The sequence below is a fragment of the Mesoplodon densirostris genome, chromosome 10 (genome assembly GCF_025265405.1).
Source record: "Mesoplodon densirostris isolate mMesDen1 chromosome 10, mMesDen1 primary haplotype, whole genome shotgun sequence".
Classification (NCBI taxonomy): domain Eukaryota; kingdom Metazoa; phylum Chordata; class Mammalia; order Artiodactyla; family Ziphiidae; genus Mesoplodon; species Mesoplodon densirostris.
Window position 1 is genome coordinate 22,988,037 of NC_082670.1, and position 24,273 is coordinate 23,012,309.

At 44.4% G+C, this 24,273-nt stretch overlaps 1 protein-coding gene and 1 pseudogene across 1 annotated transcript; both read right to left on the bottom strand.

Moving 5' to 3' along the window:
* Positions 1-683: 683 nt before the first annotated feature.
* LOC132497335 (zinc finger protein RFP) lies at positions 684-15,721 on the bottom strand. The gene is made up of 8 exons (XM_060110446.1): positions 15,019-15,721; positions 13,716-13,811; positions 11,980-12,210; positions 8,251-8,273; positions 5,817-5,932; positions 5,665-5,697; positions 3,858-3,884; positions 684-2,335 (listed from the first exon to the last, which is right to left on the bottom strand). The coding sequence occupies exons 1-8, from the start codon at positions 15,436-15,438 to the stop codon at positions 1,740-1,742; spliced, it is 1,542 nt and encodes a 513-aa protein (XP_059966429.1). The 5' UTR covers positions 15,439-15,721; the 3' UTR covers positions 684-1,739.
* Positions 15,722-23,828: 8,107 nt separating this feature from the next.
* LOC132497852 (ubiquitin-like FUBI-ribosomal protein eS30 fusion protein) lies at positions 23,829-24,247 on the bottom strand (annotated as a pseudogene).
* Between the last annotated feature and the right edge of the window lie 26 nt (positions 24,248-24,273).

Sequence of the window (24,273 nt, forward strand, 5' to 3'; positions counted from 1 at the left end):
GTGCATAAAGCACTTCATATTATGTGCTAAGCACTGCTCTGTATCTGTGTAGTATTTTATATACATACATAATATATGTTATCATATGTATTTATATCTATTGAGAGCATTCAGCCAAAGCTAACCTAGCCTCATGGAGGCCCCTCTCTTTAGCTCCTGGTTATCTCTCTTAAAACCTGATGAATAAATGAATGAATTAGGACATACCACCAACTCATGATCTTCAGCCATGAACCACAATGCTGGGTACAGGACTAAGTAAGACCACAAAATCTTGTCTTCTGAGGCCATGTCCAGAAGCAGGAAAGATCCAAATACCCTGGAAAGGAGCTGTTCTCTCAGCCTATCTTTCCTCCTTAGGACGTGGTGACCTCCATGTCCCCAAGGGCTTAGGCTGCTGCTTCTGAGTTGGGAAGCAAGTTCTGGGCTCTTTGATCTACACCAAGCATTGCTGTATTACCCCACTGTTATAAAAAAGGACTTGAAAGAACACTTTCCCAGTGAAGTGACAGGATTAACAAAGCTGTAGGCTGTGGATGTCCAACACTACTTTCCCAGCACCATTAGAAAGTAGTAACATGGTACTGTTTTTATCATCCAGTTGGAAGTAAAATATTGGCCAGAATGGGATTCTGGACCCATATGAACCCAATCCTACCAAGACCCAGAAGACAACAACAGTGTAAACAACATCCATACTCACTTTATTTTCAAACAGAGGAGCATGTACCCAAAGAGAAGCAGGACTTAGAGCCACTGTGGGAGCTTTTGTTCAAAGTGATCTGCCTTGGTCTTCTGACCTCAGAACACCTCGTGATCCAATGGCCATGGGGATGGAAGTGCCCCTTGATGGTACACATATTAGAAAGGTAAATCCCCCCATCCCTCAAAGGAGATGGGAGAAAAGGAGACAAAAGTCAATGAATCCCTGGCATACTGCCCCGGAATCCTTCCAGGGATAGTGTATGACTGACCATCAGTCCACAAATGTGAGTGCGAGGGGATGTAGGAACAATGGATGGTGCTGGGCAGAAAATTATCCTGGATGACGTGCATCCAGCACCAGGATACACTTTTCATTAGAATGAAGGGAGCTGACAAAGCCCTCAAAAAGACAGAAAAGAGCACATTGATTAGAACATTATCTCATAACAGAGGTGGGACCATTTCCCACCATTATTGTAAAATAACGGTAACTAATCAAAACACATATAGACCTCTTCAATGGAGTTAATAAAACTACGGCCAATTGGGAATCAGGGGTAGAGGTACTATTCCCAGGAGGAAAAACTGGGACAAAAGGGAGCCATGCTGACAGGACTTTCTAGTCCAGCTCTAGGTTCTTAGAAAGAAGCCCTAGTTCAGAAATGACAGCAAATACCCACGATCACTATGTGGGGCTGAGCCAAGGTGTTACATACCTTGAATGGCTCTCCGAACCCAAGGTTATCCATATTCTTGATCCCCTCCAGTAATGTGTAAGACCAAGAAGTGTGGAACACTGGAGGCGGACATGTGGTTTTTATTTCTGGGCAATCTTAATACTTCTCATTACATCTCACAATTTTCGTGGGAAGGGAGGGGATGGCAGAGAACATGGACATCCCGTCTTGCACTGCAGGGCTCGGAAAGTGGTAAGGACATCCAGCTGTGATGGGCAGGAAGTGTCAAGGCAACAGGATGCCTTATGCCTGGGGTAGGAGTATGGTCAATGGCCCTTTTGGCCTGAGTTCACCTCCTCAAGGGGAGGTCTCCATGGAATGACCATGATTCCCAACATGGCCAGAAAACCCATCGATCCCACTCATGGGGCAGATGATCAGAGGAGCTGCGCTCTTCCCTCCCGAGTAACTCAGACTGAAGTAGGGCCGGACAGGCCCACAGAAGGTAGCATGAGAGAAAGTAAAGGTGTGACACCTCTCTGTCACATTGTAGAAGGAGACCTCGCCAGCATCATAGTCCAAGAAAATCCCCACCCGTTGGAGAGGGGTCCGCAGGGGGAGGGCAGTCATTGGGGAGGTAAGAGCCCAGTACTCTTTCCCATACCACAAGGACACTGCCCAGAATCCATTCTGGGGGGCCGAGGTTACTCCGCCTTTTCTGCACACTGAGTCTTCACAGACACCTATGGTCCACTTGGCTTTATCTCCCACCTCTACCTCCCAATAATGTCTCCCAGCGATGAAGCATGGAGAGCCCAAGACACAGGGAAACAGATTGAACCGCTCAGGGTTGTCAGGCAGGTCCTGCTGGAGGTAACTGTACCGCACTTGTCGCAGGTTATCAGAGAGGATCAGGCTGGGGTAGGCCGTGTCTGGATCCAGAGTCACATCCACTGCAGAGGAACAGAAGGGCAGAGGAAGGTCAGCCGAGCGCCAGGAAAGCCCACTCTGAACACCCAGCTTTTCTCCTACCCCCTAAGAAGAGAATATGAGCTCTCCAACAAAGGCACATTCATCTTACACTCAATTACACCCTGAAATTGACATTCCAAAAATTACTGTTTGGATTAGCTAGTTACTTCTTTTAGCTAGGATATATTGAAAGTACTGAAATTTTTACCTCCTTTGCTTTTTCACATCTTAAACCACAATACCCATTATTAAGCTGAATTTGAGGTTTTCTTACATGTACGTCCAATCCCTTAATCTAAGTCTTGGGGACCAGAAGTTTCACAGAATACAGAATTTAGATAGACAGGGTGTGGTACAGCACTCTACAACCAAATATCAACAGATCTGTGAAACATACGAATGTTCACATTACATCGGATACACTAGTCCCACATGCATCTTACAATCACGTGGTGGTTTCCTGTTTTAAAATCACTGGCATATATCCTCTCGTTTGCTCTTCATACCTGGTTCAGGAGGAAGATTCCCAAACATTCTCTCTCTGAACCAAAGCTCAGCTAGGTTGACTGATACCCACAAAAGGTTGATGGCAGGCAACTGGTGGAGGTGACCAAGAACCCCAGAGGCTTGGTTTCTGGTTCAAAAATCTGTTCACAACAGTTGCCCATTTTTTCCCTCATGTCATGGGTATACCTCATACTTCCAACTAGACATTTAACTCCAAGGATAGGTCAGTGTCTTATGCTCTTTTGTTCCCTCTACAGTACCCTGCGCAACATTAGGAAATGTAAGACATAAGCCGAGTATTCAATTAGTACTTGTTGAAAGAATTAAATATGGATTACAGCCAGGGGATATCAATGAAAGAAGACCCGTTGTATGTAGAGTCCCTCTGTTCATGAGGAGGATCTCATGGAACAGAAGGCGGTCCTGTGACTGGAAAGTACAAACCTCAGTTCTGAGTACCTATGAGGTCATAGATTTACCCAGTGTCTCTGAACCTGAGGTGAAGGTGATGGTCAAGGAGAGGGAGAGTTTCAACTCTTGCTCTGAGGCACAGAGAAGGGATGACAGCAGATTCCTCTTAGACTGTCCCTAGCACTCAGAATAAGAGGTGAGCTCAGTAGCTTTGTAAGGATGACTGCCTTTTGTAAACCACACACTGCCCAAGGCTAAGTGGGTAGAGCAGCATACCAGTGTACTAGCAGTGGCAGTGCCCTACTCTTTGGAAACTGTAGTTTCACCTCTATAATCCTTCATAGCACCTGAGTTTGATTTCCTCCTATTCAAAGGTCCATGGCTTCAGCTCTGAGGCATTTTAGGAGGCAAAGATATTATAAACACATAGAAACAACTGATGTATTTTTGTGATTATTATCATTTTTCATACATGTAACCTAAAGGATCCTAATTTAGGCACTTTCCAAAATCATTCACAATAGTAGTTACGTTGATAAGGATTTTTACTCCTTTTTCCAAATGGTTTTGTCTCCTATCACCCACCTGAGTATAACTGGGCCTCTCTCAATTCTAAAAAACAAAAGAGAAAAGAAGTTACAGAAGTCATCTGAATATCTCCAGGAAATACCTAAGAGACAGAGCTTTGGTTAGAGTCATCATAAAGCAATGGTTTCCATTAGACACCCCAGAACCCCTGTTGTCAGTCATGCACTGATTTCTTCATACAGTGTATGACTCCATCTTCCAGCCTCGAGCTCAAAGGGAAGAGGGATTGGAAACTTTGGGCAGAAGGATAACCACATGCCCGAGATTGGTAGCATATGGGGCCAAACTGAGCCAAGATTAAGGATTCCACCCTCCAGTGGGCCAGCTGGCTCTGCAGGGGGAGATGGAGGTTCTAAGTCCGCATCATACATAACTGTTGGCTTTCATAAGCAACCTGTTCTAGGGGATGAGTGGTTCAAGTGACATCCACTACCAAGCTGGAGCAAACAAGACCATTTGCAGTAAAATGCTTTCACAGTTGAAAAAGCATTTTCACAGATACGCTCTCAGTGAGCCTTTTAAGTGACAGGAGAAGAGTAGGAAAAATAAATGAGAGTCAGATCAAGGAACGTCATGTCTGAGCTTCTGGTATTAAGTGGAGTTTCTCCCTGTTTTGCTTGTGAGCATTCCCTAAGTCTACATTGCTAGATGTGAAAAAAGTATGTATCTGAAAAGATACAATGCAAATAAAGTTTTAGCATATACAGGAAATTATCAGAATTATGGGGATTTGTAATTTGTACTAAATGAGAAAAGGGATTACCTACATATAAGGATTTCAGATTCTACCAGGCTGCCTAGAATTTTAACATTTATTTTATTTATTTTTTTTTTTTTTGCGGTATGCGGGCCTCTCACTGTTGTGGCCTCTCCCGTTGCAGAGCACAGGCTCCAGACGCGCAGGCTCAGTGGCCATGGCTCACGAGCCTAGCCTCTCTGCGGCATGTGGGATCTTCCCGGACCGGGGCACGAACCCGTGTCCCCTGTATCGGCAGGCGGACTCTCAACCACTGCGCCACCAGGGAAGCCCTAGAATTTTAACATTTAGTATACAGTCATATGTGCCGTATGCTCCTATGTGATCACGAGCAGCAAATTTTGTATTAGGAAGAGAATCCCTTAAATACCTTGAACGTTTTATTTAATAAACATAAATGTAGGGTTTATTACGTGTCAGGCTCCATTCTAAAAGGCTTTAGAAATGGTAACTAATTTAACTTAATCCTTACTACCTTGTGAGGTAAGAGCTACTATCCTCCTCGTTTTTACAGATGAGGAAATTATAGTGTAGAATCCTTATCAAGTGGCAGAGTTGGGTGCAGGACCCAGGCAGCCGGACTCCTGAATCCCTGTTCCTAACCACCTCCCTCGAGGTTCTGCCTCAATCAGTGCGGCTTGATTCCTCCTGTCCTGGTCAGCACCAGTGCCCACATGCAGCAGAAACTCCATAAATTGTAACTACAAATACTAGCTCAAATGAAATGTAGCTAGGATAGTTTCTGTTGATTCTCTATCTCAATTAAAAATAATTTTAAATAATCAAACTAGTTCTGGATTAATTATTGGATTGCATATTCTTCTCCTCCACTAATGTAGATTAAGAAATGAGTGCATATAGTTAACAGGCTTCAAATTGAAGAGGCTATTAATTGAAAAAATTAACAAAGCAAAAAGGAAGATGTAAAATATCAGGGGAGGCCGGCCAGCGGGTATCGCGCATTTCCCATTTTCCCACACTTTAGTGCAGATGTTCATCTTCCCAGGAAACTTCAACGTCAAAAGCCCATTAAGTAGATAAATTTACCTTGGATTTTCTCCATATCTGACTGCATTTTTTCTAAGGGGAGAAAAGAAGATGTTTAGTTTGCATCCCATTATCGGGCTGGAAAATACATCCTCTCAGGCAATATAGTTATTGAGAGCATAAACCCTCATGGATCCCTCTTCTTACATTACCTGTGAACTGCTTTAGACTCTCAGTCAAGAACAGACACTTCTGGGCAAAAATGTGGATTTTCTCTTGCAGATCTGGAGGTGTGATCCAGGGTTCAGGGATCCTGATTCTTTCAGCCCTAAGTTTAAAAAAAAAAAACAAAAACAAAAAAACAAGTGAATCCCTCCCCCAACTCCACAACCTTTCAGGGTCCAGGACAAACCTGGGCTAAACTGGCCAACACAGGTGGACAGTCTTTAAAAGCAGCCACTCTAGCCTTTTTCCTATTCTCCTTCTAGACTATGATCCTCTGGACCAGAATAGGAGAGACATCTTATTCACCTTCTTATTCCCCCACAGTACTAGCTTCTGGCTTTTCACATGGCATGTCCTCAAAGATGTACTGAATTAAACTGAATATAAGCCTGACCTTGCCAGAAAGCACTAGATTCCATGATAAAGTCCTTGATATTTGTGGTGGGCAATGACCCATAATCCTCAGGTTCCCAAATATGGCGAGAATGACATCTTCAGACAGACAGGTACTCTCTGGACAATACCCAGTTACCCACCACCCCCCTCAAGGGGTCTATGGCAAAGACTGACTGCTAGTTGCCCACCCAATATGCCTTCTCCCATCTTCCAAATTTTACTGGGTTCATGCCTGACTGGTCTAAATTTGACCTTGTGACTGAGTTCTGGCCAATGAGAGGTAAGAAGTATCTTGTGGCAATTTGAGAAGTCTGCTTAAAAAGGAATGTGGGGCTTCCCTGGCGGCTCAGCGGTTAAGAATCCACCTGCCACTGCTAGGGGACATGCGGTCGAGCCCTGGTCCGGAAAGATCCCACATGCCACGGAGCAACTAAGCCCATGCGCCACAACTACTGAGCCTGCACTCTAGAGCCCGTGAGCCACAACTACTGCGCGCATGTGCTGCAACTACTGAAGCCCGCGTGCCTAGATCCCGTGCTCTGCAACAAGAGGAGCCACCACAATGAGAAGCCCGTGCACCACAACAAAGAGTAGCCCCTGCTCGCCGCAACTAGAGAAAGCCCGCGCACAGCAACAAAGACCCAATGCAGCCAAAAATAAATAAATAAATTTATTATTTTTTTAAAAAAAGGTTTCTGGTTATATAAAATAATAAAATAAAAAGGTATGTGATGTGACTTATCTTCTTCCTGCTGGTTAGCATTCTAGGAACTATCTTGGACTGTAAGAATGAGGACTGTATCTTACAGATGGCAGAAGGGTAAATGGAAAGAAACCTCAGAGTCTAATGATCACTGGAGCCACCAAACCAGCCCTGGGCTACCTACTTGCACGTTTTTTAATGGTGACAAAATTTTAAAATTATGTTTAAGCCTTAAGCCAATGAAATTTTGGGTTTCCTAACTCAGAGAGCCAAACCCAGACCTTAACGTCCCAAAATGCTAGAATCTAAAGGATCTATCTCCCTGTTAGTTCAGAGCTAGACTGGTACCAAAAAGTAAACATAGTAGTAAAAGTGAAGGGAGTATTTGTTGGGGTCACTTGGCAGGGACTAGTACGAGTTCCAGCTCATCAGCATCCCATCTCAGCAGCCCTCAAAAAGCTCAGTTCTATCAACAGTTCTGTCCACATAGCCCTCGCAGCCATCCTACCCCATCTATGTGCCACCCCCCCCATATCTCCTCCAATGCTCCCGCATAATCAAGCTGCATTTCCTCTGGAGGGTTTTCACCCTTCAGGGTTTTTATTAGCTTCAAAGTTCAGTTCCCTCAAAGTCAGGCTCCGCCCCAGTAGGTACCAAACATTATGCCCCTAAGGCCTATCCCATTTGTCCTTGCCATCCAACCCTGAAAACATAATTTAATCTTGGCTTCTTGCACATTCTGGGCTTCTCCTGCTCGGTCATGTCCCAATTCCCAGGTAGCTCTTCCTCACTTTCCATCTGATGATAACAGTAGAGAAATAATGAGAACAGGAGCCAGAATCCAGGTAACTCATCACTCATTATATAACTGAGCTGGTCTCACTTTTCTTAGACCATATTTTCCCCATTACAGAAAAAAGAGAGAGTCAGAAACAGAGACACAGAGAGACAGAGATAACAAAAAAGAAAGGATTCTGAAATGTTTAGGAAACAAAAACTATAAAATACCCTTGCACTTTGCCCAAGTCCCTGTAAGTCTCTACCCTCTCCATAGAAGTGTCCTCATAAACCGCCAGCAACCTCCCAAATGGACCCCCTACTCCACCCCTTACCCTCATAATTTGTCAATAATTCCTGAGTTTTACTGAGAAGAGCTGCACTCCATCTAGTTCTTTGCACACTAGTGACTCGGTTCAGGGACAGGCGGGACATGTGTCAACTTGGTAAGATATCCTCAGGCTCTGGGCTCCTTCCAGAATTTCTAAGTATGAGGGAAAATCTTTTCAGGCTTGATTTAGCACAGGGGAGAGAGAAAACTGTACCTGTTCAACGTGTCTCCGATGTCCTGTAAGAGAAAGGAAAAGGATAAGCATAAGAAATCATTCCTAACTTCCATTTTCTCTCACAGATGTTTGTTGAAAACCCAACTATGGGGTGGCTCTCCTGGGAGAAACCAGGGAGACAAGGAGCACAACTCACAGTCCAGGAGCTAAAAACTGGGCAGAGGGAACTGGGATGCACACTATTCGCTATTCTAGCACTTCCTGCGCTCTCCTCCTGCACACTGGTCAAGGATCTCAAGATTTCAAATTTACTGACTCAAGCATCCCACCCTTGGACCACAACTGCCTGCCTGTCTAGCTTGATTTCTTTGACTTATTACTGTGAAATCATTTCAAGTACACAGAAAAGCTGCTAGTACAAAGAGCTCCTGTATACTCTTTTTCCCAGACATATTTATCTTTAGAATCGTTTGAGAGGTCATTGTTTATATTATATCCCTTTACCCCTTTATGATTCTGTACCTCCTAAGAGCAAGTACATTTTCTTATATAACTATAGTACAGTTATCAAACTCAGGAAGCTGAATATTGATACATTTGTATAATCGACAGTCCATAACCTAATTTAATTGTCTTATTAATATTCTTTACAGCTACTCCCCTCCCCTCCCCACTCAGGTAATCTAGGATCGTTCATTGCATTTTTATGATGACATGTGTCTATAGTCTGGAGTGGCTTTTGTGACACATTGCCTTAACGCTGGCTAATTATTTTATAGAATATCTCTCCATTTGGGTTTCCCAGATATTGCTGTCATGATTAAACTAAAGTGTACTATCTTTTTTTTTTTTTTTACTTCATTTATTTATTTATTATTTATTTTTGGCTGTGTTGGGTCTTTGCTGCGCGCGGGCTTTCTTTAGTAGTGGCGAGCGGGGGCTACTCTGGTGCCCGGGCACCACAACTACTGAGCCTGTGCTCTAGAGCCCGTGAGCCACAACTAGAGCCCGCCATTGGAAGGCGGATTAACCACTGCGCCACCAGGGAAGTCCCCGTTGGCTCTTATTCTCTTTTGAAGTTAGCAAAGCAGGACTGTCTGCTCCCATTGAGCAGGGGTTAGAGAAAATATGAGCTTTGGAGAATGTGGGAAGGTTCTGAAATTATTGTTTCAGAGTATGGGAAAGCCATCTGGTTTGTGAGATGTATTAGAATTACTTGGTCAGTGAACGTCAGTTTATACTGGGACTCGTCTGCCCAGTTGTGTGACCTTTTTCTTGTCCCTGCTTTTTCAGACTGTGACTGCTCTGGTGCCAGGCATAGGGAGAGAAGGTAGTTGGGCTCATCCAGGATTAGGGCTTTGCAAGATTTGAGGGTTTTGTTTTGTTGGTTTTTTTTGTTTTTTGATTGTGATAAAATATACATAACCTAAATTCACCATTTTAATCATCTCAAAGTGTACAACTTAGTACATTTAGTAAACTCAGTGTTGTGCAACCATCACAGCTATGTAATTCCAGAACACTTTCATTGCCTTGAAAGGAGACCTCGTACCCATTAAACAGTCACTCTTCATTCCTTTCTACCCAGTGGCAACCACTAATTTGCTATGTATCTTTATGGGTTTGCCCATTTTTTTAAGGTAGAAGGTATTTGTGAGAGTATTTTTGAACACATGGACCGTGAAATCAAAACTCGATGATAGGGACTTCACTGGTCGCACAGTGGTTAAGAATCCACCTGCCAATGCAGGGAACATGGCTTCGAGCCCTGGTCCGGGAAGATCCCACAGGCCACGGAGCAACTAAGCCTGTGCGCCACAACTACTGAGCCTGTGCTCTACAGCCCACGAGCCACAGCTACTGAAGCCATGTACCTAGAGCCCATGCTCTGCAACAAAGAGAAGCCACCACAATGAGAAGCCCGTGCACCACAACGAAGAGTAACCCCCACTCACTGCAACTAGAGAAAGCCCTCACGCAGCAATGGAAACACAAATGCAGCCAAAATAAATAAATAAAATTTATTAAAAAAAAAGAAAAGCCAACGGGTTTTAGCTATCAAAGTGCACAACCTGCCTGCATCTACCTGCCTCCACCGTCCTTTCTTCCCATACAACAGAGTATCTTCCAAAACTAAGTCCCACACATATGCTTTAGTTACCTTTCCCTTCTGCCTTCTCAGAAACAGCACATTAGTGATTAGTTCATCCTTATAGCTTCAGTGATTTTCTTCACCTGAATCCTTACAACATAGGTGCTCCTTTCCACATTTTCTTTTATAATATTTTTAGCTAGTTTCTTTAAGCATCCCCTCCCCATAAAGCCCCACAATCCTACCTCATCTCCGAGTATTTTTTTTTAATATCTCCTTCACAGTCTTACTTCTTGAAATAGTCATTTACTCTTCCAGTTTCCATTCACCCTCTGTCACCACAACTCTCCCTCATGTGGCTCCTGACCAAATTATTCCACTGTGGCAGAATATCAATGATTATCTGAGATGAAAATCATTGAGATGATAATGATGATTATCAAGATTATCAGTGATGCCCATGTTTTTAAACCAAATGGATCTCAGCCCTTATATTATTTCACCTCAACTGCATTAGATTCTGTTGTCCACTCCCTCCTTCCTGAAACATTCTTCCTCCCTGGCCACATTCTCTGGTCAACTGTTCCCTTTGTAAGCTCTTCCTTCTCTCCCTGGCAATTAAATATTGGTGTTAGTTAAAGCTCAAGATTAAGACTTCCGTTTTAATCTAAAGCAGGAGTCAGTGAACTTCTTCTAAGGAAAAGGCCATACAGTCTCTGTCACAACTGCTCAACTCTGCTGCGACAGACAATACGTAAATGAATGGGCATGGTTATGTTCCAATAAAAAGTATGGATAATGAAATTCAAATTTTATATAATTTCACATATCATGAAATAACATCCTTCTGATTTTTTCCCATCCATTCAAAACTGTAAAAAGTGTACTTAGCTTGCAGAACATACAAAAACAGGTGGCGGGCCATAATTTGCTAACCCTAACCCTATCCTATCAGCCCCTTTTTAATGGTATTTATCAACACCAATGATACTTGTTTGCTCACTTGAGATCATATGATCTCAACATTAGAATTTAAATTTCAGGAGAGCTTATTCACCACTTAATTCCGGTGCCTAGACTAGTGCCTGACCCAGAATAGACAATTCATCTGCATTGAATGAACAAATGACAGTCAGGCATCATCAGCTCATTTCCAGTGGTCTTCCTGGGTTGTGTGTATTGCAGCTTTATCACCTGCACTACCAAGATTAAATCACAAGACTGCTTGGGCTGACCACTCCCACTCAAGCGTTTCTTTGTTTTGTGGCTGTGGTAATGCACACATACCTGTTAAAATTACAGGATAACTGGGGTGAGGAGGGTCTTTAAATGACATGTGGGCCAAACCCCTCATTACATAATGAGTAAATGAGGTCACTGAGGCCCAGAGAGGTCGAGAGCCTGTGATCAGACCACTTATCAGTGAAGGACAGGCCTGGGCATTAGGCCTCCCTTTTGCCCTTTCCATGAGACAGTGCAACTGACTGACCCAAGCTGTGTCAACCAGGTCCTCTATTGTATATTTCCCCCTCCAACATGCCCAACATAGAGCTTGGCAAGCCCCTGCTACTCCCACAGAGTTGGCAAGGCAGTAGGGGGTCCTGGATACTGCTTGGCAAAGAGAGAAGGGAGACCTTTTAGCAGGAGCTGTCTCGGCAGGGTGCGCTAAGCCTTACCTGCAGGAGCTCCCTGGTGGGCTGCTGCTGCTTCTCTTCCAGCTGGGCGATCAGGTTGCTGAGGTGGGAGATGTTGCAAGAGAACTGAGTGATGGCACCATTGATACTGTTGTAGATGGCCAAGTCTAGCTCCTCGAGACGGGCCAGGAGGCGATACTCATGCTCCTTCAAGGAATGATACAGCTGCTCAAACTCCCAAACGATCTTCTCCCTCTCCATCTGGGTCAGGCTCTGTGTGGATGACAGGCAAGGGCAGTGAAGAGAGGAAAGGCTACTTCTAGAGCCCTTCATATTTCTCCCCTGGCTGTCCACTCCAAGACCTCATCATTTCATTCAGGTATACTATTTACTGTGCAACAGTGATGCACACGCACCTTGTTTATAAATCCTTTTCATGAGCTTATACTTCTTCTGAGCGGGACAGGTCTTTCAATGCATAAACAATACAATATAATCTTAGAAATGAAAGAGTCTTTAAAGCTCAACTAATTCAGTGCTTTGCAAAGAGAATGCCATTGGCACCCTGGTGGAGGGGGAGAATTCTGCCTGCATGGGACTGTTCTTTGCATTGCAGGACATTTAGCATCCTTGCCCAACCCTCCCCAATCACTCCAACCAAACACCCACACACCACGGAGAGGAGGAGAGGGCAGTACTCACCTCGCTGAAGAACCAAAAGTCTAGTCCAACCTACCTATTTCACAAATGAGGAAACTGAGGCCTAGAGAGGTTGTATTACTCTCTCCATCTATTCAATTGGCTACTGACAGAGCCAAGAAGTATGTCCAGGTGCCCTGATTCTCAAAGAAGGGCTGTTTCCCCCCTTTGACAATCCCCCCCACAGAGGACACAGTGGTGTGCTTAATGATTTAAATCCACTCAGGCTCACTAGAAGATTCTCCTTCAATCAGACCTATTTTCAAGCAAAGGGAGCTGAGGTCTCAGTGGATTTTGTGAGCAGAACAAGTGGTGAGATCTTACGGCATCATGGGAATAAGTTCCCAGTCCAAAAGTTCTTTACTACACCCTGGCCAGGACTGACAAAATTTCTCACGAGATGGTGCTAGACACTACTAGTCTAAGAGTTTGCTTTTCAGATGCAAATACCTCTAATGGATGGGAACTTGTAATATTTTATTTATTGTTCAAAAGATGCTTAAACACTTAGATGGTAGACATATAAGTATATATTATAAAAGTCTCAAGTTTTTTTTCCAGAACAAACCCCCCCAAATATCCCTATCACAAATCAGCACATCAGTCACTTGCTAAGGCTTTGGGAGACTAGGGGAAGGGAACAAACTGAAAAGTTCAGAACTGAACTGTCAAGAAAAGGAACATTCCAGCAAGAAGCAACAGGCGGGCTTACAGAAAGCCACTGTCAGCAACTGTCTGCAGAATGGTACAAAAGGAGGCTAACTGTGCCCAAGAATTTCACCTGTATTAGCTTTGTCAGGGATCAACCTTGATCTGCACAAAGCTAGCAGATTAAACTTTTGATAGGTCAGATCTCTAGGGGTTCTAAACTCAGCTATTCCATCCTTTCCCCAAAAATGTGGGAGGGAATCCCTTGGTTCTCCAGGTGAATTCCCAACTGCCATATAAGGTTGTTCCACCCACACCTAGAAGTTCTGGGCGACTTGAGTGCACAAGGTTAAGGGGAGTTTAACAGCCTCACAAAAAAAAGAGAGTGACCGGCAGAACTGATATTACCTGTGAATTCCAAAGAACCTTACCAAGAGCTCAGCTCGTGCCTGTTCCCCCTGTGCCCGACGCCTCTTCTTTAGGTCTTTCACTCTTTTTAGGTGGTCCAGCTGGTTCTGGATTTGCTCCTAAGAAAAGCAAAAACAGGTGGGCAGTTCAAGATTAGGCAGACCATAGCATCAATATGGCTATTCTGCTTATCACACGTGCAACCCACATTCCTGATGCCAAGTTCCTGGTTAGAGCCTATCCTTGGACCATACTGTCATCACCAGGGCACAGGGGTCACCAGACCTCTCCTTTGGTAGTTTGTATCTTAAATGGTGGGTCACCTACCTGCCCTTGGAAGGATACTGCATGGCTTAGTGGAAAGGTGAATGGACTAGGAGGCTTTAAGTTGTCGCTCTTTCACAGACGCGTACTGAGAAAAGGACTTAACTTCTCTTATTTTCCTCTGGTGTGACATGGGCAAACACCACCTTCTCAACCTACTAGAGGGTTATCACCAGTGTGAGTAAAAGAATATTTCTAAAAGCACCATAAATGTTAAGTGAATAATTTTGCATGAATGTACTCACATTTAAACATGTACATAATTGTGTACATATTCCTGCAGTCCTCAAATACACAGATCATGCACTCCTTGAATGTTGCCTTACAACTGTTTTATATTTAATACTTTGTTTCCACGTTATTGTTTAGCTGTGCCAGTCTGTTGGTTCAAGAGTTCACAAGGGGATCCACACATCATTTTATTTCACTCAATCTTCATAACTGTGTTATCTCCTATGAGTCTCACGGTGGTTAAATGACTTAGGTAGTAAGGAGCTCGTTCTTTTCCGTGAGCTTCTAGAAGAGGACGGAGCACAAGGAAGTGCTGGGGAATGGAGAGGTGATGGGCCTCTGCTTGATGTGTATACAGCCAGTTAACGTCCGACTGTGTTTTGTCTCAGATCATCTAGGAGCCGACAGGAGTGCGAGCGTCTCTGAAGCTTGTCGTTGTGGACGTGGTTTTACGCATATCTTTTATACCTTCAAGAGGGGTCTCCATGGGCCGTCTTTATGTATAATGTGCCCGTGAGCGGGTAAACATAGAGGCACATAAGGAAATGAGAGTGGGGGTGGGGAGACTTCTGGCTTCCTCACCAGCTACAGGTTTTCCTCCCAAATCTGAGTGCCGAGGCTCTGGAGCGGACAGAGAGGAAATGACGGCTGTGAACCACACGTCCGGCTCAGCCATTTTCTAGGCGGAAAAAAGGAAGCCCCTTTGGCTCTCTCCTCCCTTTGTCCGACTCGCGCTCCGGCCCCTCCCCGCCCTGCACGCCCGGCCCTCACCTTGAAGCCCTCCACCGCCTCCTCGAGCGGCAGCACGCTGTGGCCGCGGTGCTCGCGGGAGCGGTCGCACACCACGCAGATGGGCATCTGGTCCTCCTCGCAGTACAGCTTCAGGGGCTCGCGGTGTTTCTCGCACACGCCCATCTCGCCTCCGGGCCCCGACGGCCGCTCGGTGCGCAACTGCTTCACCAGCTGGGTCACGTTGGCCAGGTGCCGGTTGGGCCGCATGTGCCGCTGCGGGAAGGTCTCCCGGCACTGGGGGCACGACACATTGGTCTCCGCCGCGCCCCAGCAGCGGGCGAGGCAGGCGCAACAGATGTTGTGGCCGCAGTCGAGCATCATGGGCTCGACAAAGTACTGCAGGCACACGGGGCAGGTGGTCTCCTGCTGTAAGCACTCGGCCACGCTCCCGGAGGCCATGGCGCGGGCCCGCGGGGGCGCACGGGCATGGGCCCCGGCGCCCAGCCCTGCGCAGAGCCCAGCTGAACCGCGCTCCCTCCCGTTCGCTGCTTCTGGGCGGCGCCGGGAGGCGAGCCCGGCTGACGGAGGGCGGCCCCTCCCCGGCCCTGATCCCAGACGCGCCCGCGCGCTGGAACCCGGCGCCGCTGCGCCCGGCTGAGGGAGCGTGGGGATACTGCGACCCCACCTAGCCCAGCGGCTATGCGAGGGGGCAGCTGGTCGGGCGCCGCCGGTTGGACTCGCAGAGCCAGGCGCTCAGAAGGCGCAGGACAACGTGGCCGCGTCCGAGCGGATCCCGGCAGCCCCGCAGACCTCACCCCGGCGCGAGCGGAAGGGGCGGCTCGGGGGCGGGGCTTGGCCCAGGCCTCCTGCGCACGGCAAGATTTCCTGGACTCAGGCCGGGATGATTTCCTCCGCAGAGGACCGCGGAGGCCTCGCAACCCGCCCTGGGGCGGAACGCGCGGGCGCGGGAGCCTTGGATACCGGTCACAGAGGCAGGCGGTGTCCGCGGGGTGCGGCGGGGACAGGGGATACCCTGCCTGCACGCTCCGGGCCCGCCGCCGAGCTTCCGCGGCCCTGGGCCTGGATCCCTGGTCTTTTGTTGGGTTTCCTGTCTGGTGCCCAGGCCTCAGCAAAGGCGAGAGAAAGCTAGCTTTGTGTTGGTGTGGTAAGAAGAGACATCTGGCCTCCCCGGGAGGCCGGAGGGATAAGGGTTGCAGACTGAGCCCCACCCGGCCTGTGAGGAGCTTTATCAAACAAACCCCATTTACAGGCGCTCCGCTCGCAATTCTGTTTCGAAAAAGAAAGGCTTAATTATCAGGCGGCAACATTTCTGTGACAGAAACTGACAAGCCCAGTTCTGCTGCTTCCTATTGTGCCTAAGCAAAGTGGTTTACCATTCTGAGCTTCAGTTTCCTCTCTGGGAGGAAAATCGGAATAATTATACCCCAGCAAGGAGGGAGACTTCCTTACAACTTTTACTTTTTAAACCCTAAGTATGTTTATCCATTAAAATAATAAAGTACCCCCTGCATAGAGCTGTGTTGAATAGAACCTAAACATGCTTGCTCCTTCCTGAAGTATAGGGAGATTGGTAATCCTGTGGGTGACACAGGGTCTTTTCATTATCCAGTAAACTTAAAAAACTTTTGCTTTGTTCCCTCATCCCTACCTTGGTGTTTCCTAGTTTCCCTTGCTATTTTCTCAGTATTGTCCTTCCTCTAGATTTAATTGAATTTGGGCAGGCTTGCCTGTGTTAATTTAATTTACATTACTATACTTTGACCTAAATGATTTCAACAATGTCAGTTTGCAAATGTGTTTTAAATGAGTTAGTAACTGGTTGAATGTGACCAATTCCACCAGTTTCCCTGTTTCTAGTCTTTTTCTCTAACCTATTTACATAACACTTCAATAACTCTTACATGTCTGTCAAGATTCTAATTCAGGGCACACTTTTAGAATAGGAAGTGATGTGTGCTCTCACATAGCCCAGCATACTTTATATGTCAAGTATAAAGTATACATAAATAAACTGAGATCAGATACTTTAGTAACTCCATGAGGACAGAGACTTCTCTCCAGACCTTCTATGATCTCCATTACGCCTTGCACATAGATTTAATCATATGAAAGGACTTCAACACTTGTTGAATTATTAGACTAATAATCAATTAACTTAATGATTCTACTGTCACATTTTATGCATACTTCTTATCTCTATCACAGTTATTCATTTGTAGAGGGTGCAAACACAAATGCCTACTGGAGACAAGAAGGTAATTTAAATGAGCAGGCCAGTCCAGGGTCACAACAGGGAAAGATGGGGACAGCGAATAACTGGAGGACAGGTGAGGCAGCTACTTCTCATTGAGAATGTGAGCCCAGCATATTGCCAAATTTTTGATTTTCAAGAGAAAGCAGAAATCTAGAGATTTATGTGAAATTGATTGACTTTCAAGTGTTGGAAACTAACTAAAAATTGTAAAAATCATCTCTGCAAGATGAAATTGACTTCCTCACCTCCAGTTTGGGACTTCTAGTACAGCTATTTATTTTAATAAGTGCTTTTCAACCTTAACACAACATGGAAGGGACTGTCATTGACTACTTTATAGACAATCTCCACTCCTTCCTTAAAGTTTTATTCCAGGTAGCAATATGCCCAGCTGAAAGATACTTCCCAGGTGCTTTTACTGCCAATACTGTGGTATATTCATGAAGGCAGCTCTGCTGTATGAAATCTTGTCCAGCTGGTTATGGATGTGCTCAGGAACACCAACTCACCTAGCACTGCTTTCGTACTTCAACATGGCCCTGAGATTGTGGGTGGCTAGTGATATCTATGTGGAAGGTTTTGGGTGGTCATTCTGAGAAAGCTTCTTAAAGGAAGACTACTCAGCTGGAAAGTATACTCTTTTAACATTGCCCCTTCCTAATTCTTCCAGCCTGGAATGTGCACATGATGGTAGGAGGTTGACCAGCTGTCCTGAACCATGAGACAATCTTGAGGGTGGAAGCCTGCACTAAGATGATATAGTAAAAGGTAAAGAAGCCTGGGTCCTTATTCACTGCACAGTGCCTGCATCTAATTATATATGTAAGAGAGACTAAAGCAACTGTCCTGCTTAAGCCACTTATTTGGATTGTCTGCATATGCAACAGAAACTAAACCTAACTAATAAACACAATTTTTATTAATAAAGTATTTTATTTTAAAATAAATTCCCACCTATTTAAAAATAAATTCCCTATCAACACAACCTATCTGCCCTCAGGGTGCCAGTAGTTTCTGTTAGTATTGGCTAAATCCAGAGGATACTCTTCAGCCTTTATCTTAATGTTCATGAAGCATTTGACACTGTTGACCCCTTTCTCCTTGGACCATTCTTCTTCCACGCACCAAACTGAGTAGAACCTGATAAGACCTAAGATATTTCTGCTTCCACTCTCTCCTCTTTTATCTGTCTTTACCAAGTGATGCTAAAGTTAGTCTGGAAATATAAAAATAAAAAAATAGGAAAAATATAAGGCTACAATAATTAAAGTAAGAATAAGCTGATAGATCAATAGAATAGACTGGGAACCAAGAAGTAAACCCAAATCTTGTTCTCAAGCCCAAGTTCCTGTGCCCAACAAACAGTGAGGCTAAACAAACCAAAATGTCAGAGTTTGGAGCAGAGAAAGGTTTATATTGCAGGACCAAGCAAGGAGAACGGGTGGCTCGTGCTCAAAACCCCTAAACTCCCCAATGGTTTTGGAGGAGAAGTTTTTTGTTTTTTTGTTTTTTGCGGTATGCGGGCCTCTCACTGTTGTGGCCTCTCCCGTTGCGGAGCACAGGCTCCGGACGCGCAGGCTCAACGGCCATGGTTCACAGGCCCAGCCGCTTCGCGGCATGTGGGATCCTCCCGGACCGGGGCACGAATCCGTGTCCCCTGCATCGGCAGGCGGACTCTCAACCACTGCACCACCAGGGAAGCCCAGAGGAGAAGTTTTTAATAGGCAAAATTTGTGGTGAGGCCTGCAGGGTGTGTGACTTTCTTCTGATTGGTTGGTGGCGAGGTAACAGGGCAGGCAGTGCTCCAGAAATCTTGTGTTCAGCTTGAAGTTACCACCCTCCACCTGGGTGAGGACCTTAGTTCTGGCAGAAGAACTCAAAGATGTTGTCATGTATATTCCTTGAGGAGGAACCAGGACCCTGCCCCAAAGGTGCACTACTGTTTCGTGACTGCTCTGCCTTTCCTTCTTCATTCCCTCCCTTCCCTGATTAGCAACTGTTTGAATCTGCTTTTTAGAACTCAGGGAAGCTCAAGGAGGCTGAATGAAGTCTATGGACATAGGAAGGGTTTGTACCAGGGAGGGCCCCACAGGTCCTGCCTCGTTTCACAGGGGGAAAGAACACGTTGTTAATAAACATGTGGAAAGAAGTTTAACTCACTATTAATAAATTAATGTGATGTTGCTTTTAATTTATGAAATGAGTAAAGACTAAAAAGCTCAACAATACTCAGTATTGATGAGAACATGAGGAAATAGGCATTCCAGTATACCATGAGAGGGTAAATTTGGAGAACATTGTTGAGAGCAACTTAGTAATAGCTTAAAAAAACAATTTTAATGCACATACTCTTTGAACCATCTACTCTTCTCTCCCATCTGTACAAAGATGATTGATTGGACTTCCCTGGTGGCACAGTGATTAAGAATCCTCCTGCTGGGCTTCCCTGGTGGCGCAGTGGTTGAGAGTCCGCCTGCCGATGTAGGGAACACGGGTTCGTGCCCTGGTCCGGCATCCCACATGTCGCAGAGTGGCTAGGCCCGTGAGCCATGGCCGCTGAGCCTGCACGTCTGGAGCCTGTGCTCCACAATGGGAGAGGACACAATAGTGAGGAAAAAAAAAAAATTAGAACTGTTTCAAACTTAGTATTGACAAAAAATTAATAGTCAATCTAAGAAAGCAATAGAAAATTTTATTTGAGCCAACCTGAAGATTATAACCCCAGAGTCTCTCAGAAAGCTCTGAGGACCACGGTTAGAGGTCAAAGTACAGTTATATACATTTTTGAGACAAAGAGTTATACATCAAATGATATACTGACAGTTTACATAATCCAGATCTGCATGTACAAAGTGAGTAGAGGGTCATCTTGAGCCTTTACAAGATTAAGAAGGAATCTTATCTCCCGAGGAGGTCTGGTTAATGCAGACACACTATATACACTAAAGGGAAGGGAGGAAGCCCAAACAGGCAAAGAAAAGTTTTATGTTTAAATTTTTCTTGTCTTGCCATAAAATATGAATTTTATTTCATCATTAGTATAAGTAAAACCTGCTCTTCGTCATTCATTTTATCCCAGCTTGGAAGAGCATTTCAGGGTAGCTTGTGAAAGGAGAAAAAGTAGGAAACACCATATTCCCTTCCTTTTCAGCGTCTTGCTGTTTTTTGCTCTCTCATTGACTTGGAGATGATGGATGGCTGGGGAGGGGGATGCAGAAAGCAAAATGGTGGGTATCACTACATCCACAATTAAAGAGCCCTGGAGAGAAGTGATCAAAGGACTCCCAGTAATATGGAGGACTTTCTGCTTTGGGGTGAAAAGTGGGTGGATCTTTTCTACCTTTTGAAGTTTATACCATGTGCATGCCTTAATTATGCAAAACAAACTAAATTAAGAAATAAGGACACAAATGAATTCTCAAGTATTTAAATCACTTTTTTCTGCACAGAGAAATGGATATTCTGTTTTAAATTTTAAACTTTTAAAATGGTTTTGCTTGATCAGAAGAATGACTTTAGTTTCAGAAATTTACTTTTTGATTTTGAGGAATATTGGCTCATTTATAAATAAGGTCTGAAATTTCTTTTAACAGTAAAAAAAGCATGAGTTATCTCATTTTGAGATAGTGGTCTGTTCAATCCACATCCTCTGAAATTTTCCATTCTAAGACAGCATTTATCTTGCTATTTTAAAATATATTTACTATTCAAATCTAGGTTTTGGTCTAGTTGAGACTATGTGAGAAAAACAAGGAGTGAGATGTAAAGTTGTTATAAAGAAAACAGCAAAGAAAAAAATTGTCAAAAAAATTAATTTAAAAAGTATGAAAAGAAAAGTATGGTACATACTACAATGTTATTGTCATTATATGTGATTTTAACAAATGTGTATACTGATGTGAAAAGATATCCAACTTATGTTGTCATGTTAAAACAAGTTGCAGTACATTATGTAGAATAAATTAAATTTTTTGTAAAATAATAATATACTAATGTAAATACTTTAACAATACCAGAGGAATATAAACAAAACTAATAAGTGTGTGGTGTGATGGAAAGACTGGGAGGAGAGGATAGATTATGAGTGACTTTTTTACTGTCTAGGTTTTTTTTTTTTTTGGCTGCGCCATGCGTCTTGTGGAATCTTAGGGAGTCCTAACCAATGGACCACCAGGGAATTCCCTACTTTTTAGGTTATACATTTCTGCAATACATATTTTATTTTTACTAAAAGCACATATTATTTTGTTAGCAGAAAATACAGTACAGATAATTTAAAAGTTACCAAAAAAGGAGGGGTAGTTATAGAGAGCTAGGCAAGAGACTACAAAGGGTTACAAGCAAAGAACTCAAGGCATATGCTCTCTGACATTTTTTTTCTTTCAAAGTTTAAAACTCTAATACTTTATTGTATGGTTAATACTCTTTTCAACTACCTCAAATCCTTTGTGGCACCTATAAGAACATTAATAAGTAAACTATTGGGAGGATATTGACAAGCTGTGAGAGAATCTGTTTTGGAATAAGTTTAGGAGTGACTACGTGGAAGAAAATTTGGACAGGCAGTACTGATAAATTTGGCTAGATAAATTCATGAAAACAAAGCAATGGCAATAAAGTTGCTTGTGGAGGACAGACTCTGCGTCCTGAACCCTTATAGGAGGGAGGTTCCATTGAAGCTTTGTGAGCATAGGAGTGACGTATTGATGGTGCGAGCCATAGTAAAGGCAATACCAATCAGGAGGACCGATTTGGGGGCTATTGCAATAATGACACAAGAGGACATTAGTGGGGTAAGAGCTAATAGAAACACAGGAATGGGCAGGTAAGCAGGAAAAAAATCAGGATACTCAGTGCCATTCTCAGCTATTTCTATGGAGAATGAAGCTGAAACAGACAAGGAGGAGAGAATCATCTTAAAACAGAGAAATTAAGAGGTGTGCAGTCATGAAGTGAGCAGGAAGCAGAGAGAGAGAGTAAGACGTCTGATAAAGGAGAGGAATTTGCTTGCACTTTGGGAAGAGATCTCCTTCTGAACAGGTGTGGCTTTGTAGTTTTCTGACCATCTCCCAGCAACCCCACTGAAACAGAACCCATAGGGCAAACTCTCAGAATGGACTACTATGGATCTAAAGGAGGACTGAGAATAAAGAGGAGGGGGAAAAGTCAGGAAACTTTAAGAATAATTGATTTGCACATATTCTTCCTTTTATTCTTTCAGGTTGATGGAGAAGGAGAGATGGGTGTTTCATTTAATAAGTATCTATTTAGAAGCTAGTATATACTGGGCTCTGTTCATTAAAGCACAAAATCCTTCTAGATCCTACAACGTAGTGCTAGTATCATGATCTCTATTTTATGGCTGGGGAAATTGTTAACTAAATTGTCTAAGGTCACAGAGTCAGTGAATGACAGAGCCAAGACTAGAATCCAGGTAGACTGACTCCAGAGTCTAAGCTCTAACCACTACAGTAAGTGGCCTCTCTATCTGACCCAGGTGTCTGCTAGATAACTTTTTTTTTAATCAGATACCAGTATTGCTGAGTTCGTTTAATTCTCATAACAACATTCCCTGGTGTAGGTTATTACTTTAGTGACCAATGTAAAGAGTCCTAGATTAAAGAGCAATCTAAGACATGATACAGGATAGAAGAATTCAAGGCATACTCAGGTAATGCTGTCGCTGAAAAATGTGATTATCTTTAGTCGTTAAATTTTTTTTTTCTTGGCTGCACCGTGCAACTTGCAGGATCTTAATTCCAAGACCAGGGATCAAACTGGGCCCCAGCAGTGAAAGCACCAAGTCCTAACCACTGGACTGCCAGGGAATTCCCTGAATATTATTTCTTTTTGAATTGGCAGTTAGCTTACCGACATTTAACTGTCTTCCATTTCCTGAGGATAAAATCTTTGGAGACAGTGGGGGGAAAAGCTAATCTGACCCATTATTTCAAACAACAAGAGTTTGGGGGATTTCGTTGAATACCAGCACTTTGATATGAGCAGAGGGTGCCTGGTAAATACCCTCTGCTTCCTGCCCTTATGAAGTTTACAGGCCACTGGGGCTAGGTAGGGGCAGGGATGGTAGCTACTTCCAACATGGTCACCATCAGTTTCTTTCCTCTCCATATGTATGTGACATGCATCATTGAGAGGTACAACCTATTCTTGCCTTGAATCTGGACTTGCCCAGAATGCTCTGACCAAGAGAGTATGGCAGAATGATTCTACACTGATGCTGGGCCTGGCCTACAAGAGGACTGACATCTTTTGCCTTGGACTCTTAAGAGTCCTCAGCCACCATGGAAGATGTTTGTATTAGTCTGCTGTGGCTGCCATAACAAAACACCAGGCTGTGTGGCTCAAACAACACAAATTAATTTTTTCAGTATATTTTCTGGAGACTGGAAGTCCAAGGTCAAGGTGTCAGCAGGGGTGGTTTCTCCTGAAGCCTTTCTCCTTGACGTGCAGACAGCCACCTTGTCTCTGTGTTCTCACAGGGCCTTTCCTGTACACGTTTTTAACAGTGTTTGTTGTTGTAGTTGTAGTTGTTTGATTGGGCTAAGTGACTTTACTAGAGAAAGCCAGGATTACAAAGGACTTGAGCGTTGGTATTGGGGCCCTTCTTCATGCCAAAGGTGAGCACAATATTTACAAAGCCCTAGTTGTACTGCATACACCTCTTGGCCCGGCCCATCTTCTTTTTCTCCTGTTTGGCCACCTTGGGAGTCTGACCTCTTACTTTCCCAGCACCGGCCAGGGAACCATGGACTTCACCTCTAAGCACGTGGCTGGCTACTTCCAGAGTGCTCAGAGCCTCCACCCCACACTGACCCACGGTAGCCTCATCCTCTAGGATGAGGATGCTCCTGCCAGGAGCACGACTTGAGCGATGCCCTCCAGGGAAGCTACATGAGCCTTGATTTGGGCGACCGTCTCCTGGCCCGTCACCTCGAGGGTGTGTAGCTCCTGGGCGAAGACACAGAACTGCATGTCGGCCACTGAACCGTGGGCACCAC

What these genes read in the sequence shown, in the direction of transcription:
- LOC132497335 (XM_060110446.1), bottom strand. Translation starts at nt 15,438, where the DNA reads ATGGCCTCCGGGAGCGTGGCCGAGTGCTTACAGCAGGAGACCACCTGC. An exon ending in CCACCAGGGAGCTCCTGCAG is followed by an intron (nt 8,274 to 11,979) that starts GTAAGGCTTAGC and finishes TTTCTCTTACAG; the next exon opens with GACATCGGAGACACGTTGAA. An exon ending in GAGTCTAAAGCAGTTCACAG is followed by an intron (nt 5,698 to 5,816) that starts GTAATGTAAGAA and finishes TTCTCCCCTTAG; the next exon opens with AAAAAATGCAGTCAGATATG.